We start from the raw sequence: 10,834 nt of genomic DNA, 5'->3' as shown, positions 1-10,834 counted from the left end.
CGGCCGCGCCGCGCGCTGGTTGGCCGAGGCGGTGCGCTATGCTAATAAGCTGACCCTCCAGGCACCTGCGGGACGCGCAGCCCTCGGGCGCCGGCGGACGCTCAGCGCCACCCGCGCGAGGGCACCATGCCGCGCTCCTTCCTCGTGAAGACTCACTCCAGCCACAGGGTCCCCAACTACGGGCAGCTGGAGACGCAGAGAGGTAGGGGCTGCTCGCTTCCCTGCCCCGCCCAGGGCTCGACTCCCGCTGGGCAAGAGGGGAGACGCCTCGCCCCCGCCCGCCCAAGCCCCCCGGGGAGCCGGGACACCTGTCCCAGGTGGGAGGAGGGACCACGGGGCTGAAGGTAGGAAGGTGTCACGCGGGAGCCTTGTGCACTTCAGGGACCTCGGCCTCGCGTCAGGCAGAGTGGGTGAGGATTCTCTGTCCACTTAGATAAGTTTCCAGGCCCCTAGTCACTTTGAGGCTCTTCGCTATGGCTTGGCATGTTCATCCTAGCAAAAGGACCCCAGGGCCATCTTCCTGGGACAAGATATTTGAGACAGCCCCACAGATATTGCGGAGAGAGACGACGTGACCCCAGGCTGCTCTCCAAAGGCCCCCAGAGCATCCTGGCTTGGGTGGTGAGCAGAGGGAACGGGAAGAGTGACCCAGGGGGCCCGTGGTGCCAAGCCCCAGCTCGCCCAGTAGGTTGCTGGGCCCCCTCCAATGCCTCCTCACCCCTCCTGGGGGTCTCCTTCCTTCCCACCTCCCCTCACCCTAGAGAAGGTTGCCCAGGGTAGGTTGGACTAAGGGAGGACAGTCCTCACCCTGGTGGGGAAACGGGCGTCCAGCAACCAGGCCTGTGCACTCATCCCCACTCCCTTTAGGGTCAGGACACATGGAGGTGCCAGGGCAAAGGCCTCTCCAGAGTGGTCAGAGCTGCCCCCAGCTCCACAGCTTCTTGGGGTGAAGACCCTCTGGGGTACTGCTGTCTCAGAGCGGGGTGGAGGGACATTGTGGAGACTAGAGCACAGAATCGGTGCCCACTCAGGACTGGCAGCAGGGAGACAGTCCAGGCTGGGGGAGGGGGGCGGGTGCTGCCACCAGTGGGCAGAGTCTAGGACTGGGATTCTCAACTTCACATTTAGAAATCCAGTTGAGTCACCACCAGCAATTTTATAAAATAAAAAAGAACAGAAACCATCAGAGTACAATGCAGATGGTAAAGGAAACTTTTCTTTTGGATATACATGTATGACAGGACACATAATTCACATGGGTCATGGCTTTACAGGCTGAAAAACCATTGTCTAGAGTCCAGTGTCACAGGCACCCCACTCTACATCTGTGCAGACCCCACAGTCGCCCAAGGCCCAGTGACTGATGGTCAGGGAGCAGCTTCGGGCCACCAGTGTTCTGCTCCCTACCCCTCTCCCTCAGCCTTGAGCACCAGCTTCCTGAGGCCAAATGGCTGTGGTGACCCTCTTTCTGTCAGGCAGTTACCCTAGCATAGACCGGAGATGCTGGATTTGGGGTCCCCCATTCTTCACTTTCAGAGAAGGCAATGGCACCCCACTCCAGTACTCTTGCCTGGAGAATCCCATGGACAGAGGAAGGCTCCTCTGTAGGCTGCAGTCCATGGTGTCGCTGAGGGTCGGACACAACTGAGCGACTTCACTTTCACTTTTCACTTCCATGCATTGGAGAAGGAAATGGCAACCCACTCCAGTGTTCTTGCCTGGAGAATCCCAGGGACGGGGGAGCCTGGTGGGCTGCCGTCTATGGGGTCGCACGGAGTCGGAAACGATTGAAGAGACTTAGCAGCAGCAGCAGCAGCAGCATTCTTCACTTTTCAGTAAGTGCCCTTTTGGGCCTCCCCAGGGAACCCCTGAAGCCAGAAGGGAATTTAAAAGTCTATTCTCCCAGGAATCTGAGGTACAGGATGAATAAAACAATCTAGCTAACCCAGGACATATGGGGAAACATTTAAAGTATTAGCAGAGGTACTCCTCTGTGGTCCAGTGACTAAGACTCTGTGCTCCCAATGCATGGGGCCTGGGTTCAATCCCTGGTCAGGGAACTAGATCCCACATGCCACAACTAAGACCCAGCGCAGCCAAAGTAATTAATTAACTAAAAAGAAAAGTATTAACAGAAGCATGCAGTCACAAGCACCCAGCAGATGGCTGCCTCTCCCCTGCCCTCCCAGTGGGGTCAACACTGGCCCCCAGATAGGGTTTGGCTCCATGGTGGCACCTGGGGCCTGGGTAGTAGCTGAGCCTCAGAGACTTAAGGTGACTCTCTTCCTATACAAGGGCCCTTAGACTGTCTGGGCACCCCAGTGCTGTCTCCAGAAATTCCTTGGACTTCATCCCTTAGCTAGTCACTGTCCAGCCTCCACTTCTGGAAGGACAGGAAACTGGTGTGTTGATGTTATCACTGGGAAGACTGCAGTGGAAAACAGTGAAGTCAGGAGAGGGCGGAGGAGGGGAAAACTTCCTTCACTTATCCATTTCTCTGCATCCTCGTCAACACATCTAATTGCCTATTTTTAATTCTAGCCATCCTAGGTGGATATGATGTGGCACCTCACTATGGCTTTAACCTGCATCTCCCTGCAGGCTAAGGGCATTGAGCATCTTTTCCGGTGCTTACTGGTTGTGTGTATGTCTTCCTTGGAAAAATGTCTATTCAGATTCTTTACCCATTTAAAAATTGGATTATTTGTTGTTTCATTGTTGAGTGCAAAGTTTCCCTATATGTTCTCGGCTCTAATTCCTTATCAGATATCTGATTTGCAAATATTTTCCCCATTCTATGGTCTGTCTTTCTCAACCCAGAGCAATAGTGCGGACACAGAAATGGGGCCAGAGATTTATTTTGACACATGAAATAAGAAATAGATTGAGAGCTGTTTGGAGATTTGATCTTTGGGGAAGTGCAGAACTGAACTCTTACTTGCCTAACTTGTTTACTCTGGGGGCTTTTGCCCCCGGGTCAAGCATGAGGCATGCTGGCCCACAGCCTGAGGGCAGGCCAACCCAGAAGGCAGTGGACACCAGCTGGAACAGCCTGTTTTGACCTGGGAGCATCGCAGGAGGCTGTGTGCACCCGTGTTGCGATGGGCAAGCGGGGGTCGGAGGTGACTGGAGGCCAATTAGCTATTTTACACACATCGGCCTGCTGCCAAGTGCTGTGAATTAATGCTGTGTGGGAGCCCGCAGGACAGAGCTCTGAGCTGGCCCTGAGCTGGGGCAGGGGCTCAGATACAGGGCCTGTCCTGCCCAGGGGGTCAGGGGGCCTCCCTTGGCCCCTGAGGGCTGCTCTGGGACCCTGTGAGATGTTTCTCTGTCCTTGTTTTTAAAGAGGAGCTGAGATTCCTGCTCTGACCCAGTGGCCCACACTTCTGTCTGGTGAGGACCTCCTTTGCACAGGGCTGCCGAAGGCCTGGTCATGGGATTGGGCCAAGAAGGCGGGTTGGAGCACTCTCAGCACTGGGACTCAGACTTCACCGTGCCCTGTCTTCCTGCCCTGCTTCTAGATACCAATGGTGCCTGTGCGGCCTGTGGGGGGCTGGTGGTGCCTTTCGTCTTCCCAGACAAGGCAGCCCCGTCCACATCTGGCGACCCTCCCCAGCCCTGGGACTTCACCTCCGTCGTCGCCCACGTCTCCCTGCCCCTCCCCACGTTCCTGTGTAATGAGGAAGCTGGCAGGGCCTCGGGGCCAGGCCCCCTGGAAGTCAGCCTGGAGGACCCCTGGGCTGGCCGGGCCCCCAGCGCACCTCTCAGAGACAGCGTGAACCACCTCAACCTGCCCCCGCTGCTGGCTCTGCCCATGCGCTGGCCCTCGATCCTGAACGCAGATGGGGCCCAGGCTCCGGGCTGCTGCCTGCAGGGGGCCGAGCGGGCCCCCTGCACCCCGGGGGGCTTCCCCTGCCACAAGCCCTTCCACGCGCAGGCCGCCCTGGCCGGGCATCAGCAGCTGCACTGCCACCTGCAGGCCCAGCGCTGCTTCACCTGCAAGTTCTGTGACAAGGAGTACGGCAGCCTGGGTGCCCTCAAGATGCACATCCGCACGCACACGCTGCCCTGCCTCTGCGCCATCTGCGGCAAGGCCTTCTCCAGGCCCTGGCTGCTCCAGGGCCACCTCCGGACCCACACAGGTAGACGCGGGCCCCCAAGGAGCCAGCTGGGGGCGGGGTGAGGCCTGGCTCTCAAAGTGGGAGGTGCAGGGAGAGGGGTGGTTTAATAAGCAAGAGGACAGATGCACACACACTGCTTCTACTTCCTGGTGTCCTGAGGCTGCGGCTCAAAGGCCCACACCCCCAGACTCACAGGTACCCAGGTTTAGGACACACAGGCATCCTTTTGGGGACATTCCTGTCTCCAGTATCAACTCATACACCTGGTGGGATGCACAGGGCGTCTGCAGGGCCTGACTTCTCACATTCCGTGGCCTTTCCAGATTCTGGAGGAGAAGGAAAGGAGAGGAGCCAGAAGGGCCTGGCTTGGGCAGGAGGACCCCAGGGGGTTGCAGTCTGTCTGAGGGACAGAGATGGGGCTGGGAGTTACTCTGGAGCAAACCCATCGTTGGGTGAGAGGGTGGCCACGGAGTGCCAAGTGCTGCAGAAGAGGGGCAGATGGGAGGGGAATGTGGGGCAGGGAGCCACGTCTTCACTCTGTCCATTATAAACTAAACAGCCCAGAAAGACTGCAAGGGCCCAGCCTTGCCCTGCCCTCGGGGACTCTTCATCTCGAGTCCTGGGCTTTGTGAAGCACTCGGTGATTGAGAGACAGGCACGGAGAGGCAGCTCCGGGCCTTACAACACATTTTCCATAACTGGACCCTCCCTTACCCTTGGTCACAGCCCTGTGAGTCGTACTGAGTGAGGGACAGGAAGGAGGGTTTCATAGGAGCCTTTCTTCAGGCTGGAAATCCATCCGGTTTTCCCTGACCACTCACTGAGGATGTCCCCCTCCGGGCGCCCGATCACACCATCAGGGGTCAGCGCCCTGTTCTGGGAACACAAGGGCCGGGCAGCGGGAACGTGATGCTCTGGGCCCCGCAGGACTCTCCACACAGGCAGAGCTGAACAGAGGACTCTCACTGACCTTCCTTTTACACCTGTTGGGTCGGCCTAACAGAAGGTCCCAGCAGAAGGACTCTGTCCAAATCCCCGCTTGCCCTGACTGGAGGCGGCCTGGAGGACACGGGTGCACTCCAGGGCCTGTGTGCTGCCCGCGCATGGCCACCCTCACTCACGGCTTGGGGGGAGGTGGGGGCGGGCACAGCTGCCAGAAGGCTCGCAGTGCCTTTCCCGCCCAGGGCTGGTGGCAGGGGCCCCGGGGAGCTCCAGCAGAAGAGCCATCTCACCAAAGTCTGTGTTTTAGCTGCTGAGGTCTTGCCCAGGTTACTGGGCATGTGACCCCTCGGCTGAGGGCAGGCGTGGATAGGACACCCCCATCAGTTATCCAGAGGGAGGGGGCGATGGGGAGGAAGGCGTTGGAGTCCCTGTTGGGGGCTGAGCGAGCCTCTGGATGGGGCAGTTATTCACTCACAAGGTGGGGGCTTCCCCCTCAGTGTTCTGACTGCTGCAAGCGGGTCCCTCACCGGTGTCCCCTCCGCTCCCCTAGGTGAGAAGCCCTACACCTGCCCTCACTGCAGCAGGGCCTTCGCCGACCGTTCCAACCTGCGGGCCCACCTACAGACACACTCGGATACCAAGAAGTATCGGTGTAAGCGCTGCGCCAAGACCTTCTCCCGCATGGCGCTCCTGGCGCGGCATGAGGAGGCTGGCTGCTGCACCCCCTGAGAGGGGAGGGGTGTCCTTGAGGAGCCTGGCACCCTCCCCTGCCCAGGTGAGGGGCTTCTCTCCAGGGAAGACGCTCATCCTGATGAGAACCTCCGTGCTCAGCCGACACAGGCGACCCCTGAGCAAGGCTGACGAGACCGGGGCTACCCTGGGTGCCCTCCGCTCCCGACTGACAGGTTGACCTGGGCCAAGCACATCCCTGGGGGCCACCCGCGGGCAGAGCTACCTCGAGGCTCACCTCCACTTGCCTGGAGGTGGGCCAAGCTGTCTCATGTCACGTGTGCACAGGCGCACACTCACGACACGCATCCCCCTGCCTCCTCACTAGGCTGTCCTGAGGAGGGAGCAGCAGGAGGCCCCGAGGCGGGTGGATTCAGGGTGATAAAGAGCCTGCACTCCCGAAGCGCTGGCCTCTGAGGCTCGCCCAGTCCCCCAGGTCCACGGAAGAGGCTGAGCTCTGACAGGCTGCTGCAGCTGCAGGGCACCTGGATGATCCGGGCTTCTGGCCCGAGTAGGGGAAACCGAGGGGCAAGGGCCTTGAGCTGTGCGGTCCTTCCGGGCTGGCAGCCCCAGGTGAGCAGGGCACCTTCCCTTGGAAGGACGCAGGGACAGTTCAGCGCAGATGAGGGACGGGGTGAGGGTGTGAGAGAGCACCTGAGGCCAGCTGTCTGCGGTGGGCGTTTATCTTCTCAAAGCCTAACTCGGAGGACAGTCCATGATGTGCCTGCAGCATCTCTACTGACCACCATGGACACAGCTTCACTGTAGCCCACTGCCCGCGGCCCAAGCCCGTCACTCAGCGTCCAGCCTCCTTCCTGCGCACGCCCTCCTAAGGCTGCAGCGCCCTCCTGAGGCTGCAGCACCCTCAAACCAGTGAACAGCCCATCTTTGATCCCACCCAGAACACAGCTTCCCCAGCTGACTCAGATGCTGAGACCCCATTTCCTTGTCATGGGCAGTCACCTGCTGGGCTGGCCCAGCTTCTTGGCAGCGTGTCTGAGTCGTCTGTGCCGGACCCTGCAGGGTGGCGTTCAGGAACTGGGAAGGAAGCCTGAGTCTGGCGGAGATGGGTTGAGTCCTTGACACCAGGAGGGGACGCCTGTTTCACTCTGCAGGAGGGCTGGTCCGGGCCAAGGGAAAGAGTTAGGCACCTCAGTCCCGCTCCCAGAGTGAAGTCATATGGCAAGTGGCAGAAGCCCCCGCTCTCAGCCTTGAGCCACTGGACCTGCTGACCCCTTTCCCATGTCCTGTGTGACAGGACCACACCGTCCCCGGCTCTGCACACACAGACCCCAAGGGACACGTCAGGGGGCAAACAGGCCCCGGGTGGCTGGTTTGATCCGGCCGTCAGAAGGGACCTGGGGACATGCCAGAGGAAACCGGACCTTGGGCTTCTTTGGACCAAGGGTGACCCTGATGAAACTAACCACCCAGGAGAGCCCCTGATCCAGCCTGAACCAGACTGCATCTGCTGACAACACAGACCCTGAGGAGGAAGCCACACTCGCGTTCCCAGGCCCGCTGCTCCCCTCACAGGAGTCAGCCTCCCTCGAGGACAGATGGCAGGAACCGGACGTTTCCCTTGAAGGAAATGTGCCCTTTGCTGGGGTGGCTGTTACAAACCCACAGAGTGGGGCCCTCAGACCACAGAGAATGACTCCCCCACAGGCCTGGAGGCCGGAAGTCTGAGGCTGAGGTGCCCGCCAGGCTGGTCCCTTCTGGGGCCCCAGGCCTCTCTTAGCTCCTGTTTTGCTGGCTCCTCTGACATTCTGTGGCTCATGGAAGCATCACCCCCATCTCTGCCTCCATCTCCCCGCGTGTGTGTGTCTGTCTCTGTGTCCAGATTTCCCCTTTTTATAAGGACACCCGTCAGACTGGGCGAGGACCCACCCTGATGATCTCCTCTTGACAACATCCGCAAAGACCCGGTTTCCAAATGAGGCCTCGTTCTGAGGTTCCTTGGGGTCAGGACCTCAGTATATGAATGGGGGCACTGTTCACCCTGTAACAGCTGATGACAACACACATTTGCCCAGAGATGCCTGGTGGGTCCCTGTTACCCTCAGGCACGAAGGGTCGAGGCGGCAGCCATCTCACAAGAAACACCTCGCCAAAGGCAGCATGAGCCCACCCCCGCAGCCCCCTCTGGAGTTTGCTGGTGCCTGACCCCACCTCCTCTCTGCTGTCCTGGTCAGGGCCCCACTGCAGGTGAGAAGGGGCCTCTGGCCTAAAGGGACACCCCACCCCCACCCCGCACCATCTCCTGAAGTGCCCGGGCCGCTGCTGGGTGGGGTGGGCAGCCCAGGGCTCGGGAGCCTCTGCTGGTTCCTGGCAAAGGCTGAGCTCCAACTGCACTTGTGTTTGTGTCCGACCACCGCACTGGACGGCTTTTTTAAAATGGCATCCAGATGCCTGAAGGAAGCTATATTGTAAATTGTGTTCTATTTCTGAGCACCAATATCTAAATGAAGCCGATGCACCTGTTGGGGATGGAGGAAGGGAATTTCACAAGCCTAAAATAAAGTCCCATGTTTGCCCTTCTGTGCTGGCCCATGGAAAATGCTCTTATATTTATATCTGGGCTGGCGGAGGGTGGGTTGGCAGGCAGGGTGAAGACAGGCCCAGGCACCTGCCAAGGAGCCAACGTGGAATGAATGGGGGAGACATTCCCCTGCGAGCAGGGTGGCCGCAGTCAGCACACCGCGTCCCTGCCATGGGGCCACGTCCCTGCTGGCCACTCAGGCCTCACAGCTTCCCACCTGTCTGTTCCTCGTGGTTCTGCCTGGTCAGCAGCAGCACTGACCCAGGACACTCGCTTAGTGTTCGGGTTTCTGGAGCCCACTCCCAACACCCACAGGTGGGAATCAAGAAGGGGTCCAACCCTCACTCACGCTTGACCCCATGTGAGGTGGGGCACTGCTATCTGGGTCTCCTGCCCTGCAACTACAGGCTTGCTTTTCTCTACCCAGATTTTTATGTGTCACACTTTCTCTGTTCTCCCATCAGAAGGCCTTTTGATCACACTGCTCCACGCACACTGTCAGTGCCTCTCTCCAGGGCAGGAGACTGGGTTGGGGGACAGGAGCCCCAGGACCTGAGGAATAGGAAGCAGGTGTTTTGGAGGCGGTGGGCTAAGTCTGGGCAAAAGCAGGAGCCTAAGAAACCTGCAGGATTCTGGACAAGAGAATTGGGGTGGGGGGGCGGCATCTGCACCATATGAAAAGTGCTCCCGGGAGGCGCATGAGGGGCAGCAGACAAAAAACCCCTGGGGCTGCCTTCTGACTGGGACGCTCGCGCCCGGCTCATGGCTCAGGTCCCAGGACAGGTGTGGGAGGGATGCCCAGCCTCCTGGGGGCCCAGCTGCCCCCTACTCCCTGTTGAGACCTCTCTCCTGAATCTGCAGACGCACTAGGGAGCCCAGAGGCTTCCATAAATATCGGGTTGGCCCAGAATATTCCGGGGGTTCTCTGGAAGTTTGAAAATAGCCCACTGGTTACTATCTATACTCAGAGAGCCCACTCCTGGCCTCCACTTGGTGGCTAAGTATAGCTCCCTGGCAAAGTTCAGTGGAACAAAAGTTTCCAGCCTCCATCACCTTGCAGATGGTGGAGCATTCCAGGGAGAGCACCATGGCAGCCAAGACCGAGAGGTGCTAGGGAGAGGCTAGGACCTGGGCGCGGCGGGCGGCACCCCCTCCCCAAGTTGGGGGTCTGCAGGCCTCCGCCGGCAAATGCAGAGTCCTTGCCAGGTGAGCAGTGAGGCGTGTTGGCTCCAGCCTCGTGGCTCTGCTGAGCTTCACTCTACTGCGACGCCTCGGTGTCTGTGAGAAAGTAGGTGAGCTTCTGCTGCAGAACTCAGGAGGGGCCGGGGGACATGGCAGCCAAGGAGACACGAAACGCCAAAAATACAACACAACTGCTCATTCTAGGGACCCTCCACCCTTAACCTCTCCCAGATGCTGTGTCAATTCTTGACCACCAAGTTCTAGCTCCAGTGCGCCTCTCCTCCCAGCTGCCTCCGCTTGGCCCATTGAGCTGCTGGAGAGGTGGTCTGGCAGCTGCCCAAGCATCCATCCCCAGGTGCCCGCAGAGCACTGGGCAGAGCTGGAGGACAGGAGAGCAGAGGGCAAGAGTGGAGGGGGCTCCCATGAGGGTCCATCCTTGGGTATCATGTAGAACAGACGACGGTTCTCCCATGGGTCAGTCAGAGCCTCCGACTGGGTTTCACAGCCCGCTCTCCCCAGGATGACCCCTCCCACGCCTCCACCCCTCAGGGCTGCTCTTTTGTCCCCCATAAGGATGGCCTGGAACTAGTGCTCAGGAAGATGCAGAATCACTCCAGTTCTTGCTTGCAGCTCAAACACCTGCCACCTGTCCCCCACCTTGGGAACAGGCCTGGGGCCCAGGACACAGTCACACCTGCGCTTCAGAAATGGGAGGCTGCAGGAAGGTGGGTCATGGAGCCCAGGGGCTCTTCCTTGAGTGCTGCAGGGCAGCCTCTGAGATGCAGCGGCTTGGGACCCCAGTCAGAAAGAGCCCGAGACTGAGGACAGTCAGCTGACCCCGCTGGGCATTGGGGAGGCACGGCCAGCCAGCCGCTCAGCTCTGGTCACCTCAGGGGTCATCTACCTCCTTCTTTTGCAGAACTTAACCCACACTCCTACACCAGCAGTTCTTCAGGTGGTCAGCAGACCAGGGGCTGCACTGGGGAGGGGGCGCTGGTTACGGCCACCACACCCGTGGACAGTGCAGAAGCTGGGGGGCCACACTGCCAGAGGCTCCACACACACCAGGGCACCACAGTTCACCACCACCTACCCACACAAAGCACATCAGCTTCAGGACATCTTCCGTCCCCGAGTCCTGGTCCCTCTGAGCTTCTGAGTGAAGAACTACACTTGCTAGTGACAAGCATTTGTGCTTTCAAGAAAAAAATGGCAATTTTGGAAACGTCTGTCTTCCCTAAAAGCTTGGCAGTTTCCCAAGTTTAAGGACTTTTCGGATGAGAGTTTTTGATACTATAAAATGAAACTCGTCGGCATT

The 10,834-nt window shown here is 59.2% G+C and overlaps 1 protein-coding gene across 3 annotated transcripts; it reads left to right on the top strand.

The window, feature by feature from the left end:
- Positions 1–69: 69 nt before the first annotated feature.
- On the top strand, positions 70–9,461 carry SNAI3 (snail family transcriptional repressor 3). 3 transcript variants are annotated; one of them, XM_055552786.1, is made up of 3 exons: positions 70–202; positions 3,522–4,142; positions 5,614–9,458. In XM_055552786.1, the coding sequence occupies exons 1-3, from the start codon at positions 127–129 to the stop codon at positions 5,790–5,792; spliced, it is 876 nt and encodes a 291-aa protein (XP_055408761.1). In that variant the 5' UTR covers positions 70–126; the 3' UTR covers positions 5,793–9,458. The 3 variants fall into 3 exon arrangements, with proteins under 3 accessions (XP_055408761.1, XP_055408760.1, XP_055408759.1); XM_055552785.1 differs by having other exon boundaries at positions 80–4,142; positions 5,614–5,838; positions 6,488–9,461; XM_055552784.1 differs by having other exon boundaries at positions 80–4,142; positions 5,614–9,459.
- Positions 9,462–10,834: the final 1,373 nt, after the last annotated feature.

Source organism: Bubalus kerabau, chromosome 17, assembly GCF_029407905.1.
Source record: "Bubalus kerabau isolate K-KA32 ecotype Philippines breed swamp buffalo chromosome 17, PCC_UOA_SB_1v2, whole genome shotgun sequence".
NCBI classification, from domain to species: Eukaryota; Metazoa; Chordata; class Mammalia; order Artiodactyla; family Bovidae; genus Bubalus; species Bubalus kerabau.
The sequence above is the reverse complement of the archived record's forward strand: the minus strand, read 5'-3'. Positions and strand labels throughout refer to the sequence as shown.

Excerpts from the sequence above, each read along its gene's own strand:
- SNAI3 (XM_055552785.1), top strand. The coding sequence starts at position 3,434 with ATGGGATTGGGCCAAGAAGGCGGGTTGGAGCACTCTCAGCACTGGGAC. Across the intron at positions 4,143-5,613 it reads CCACCTCCGGACCCACACAG|GTGAGAAGCCCTACACCTGC; the intron begins GTAGACGCGGGC and ends CCGCTCCCCTAG.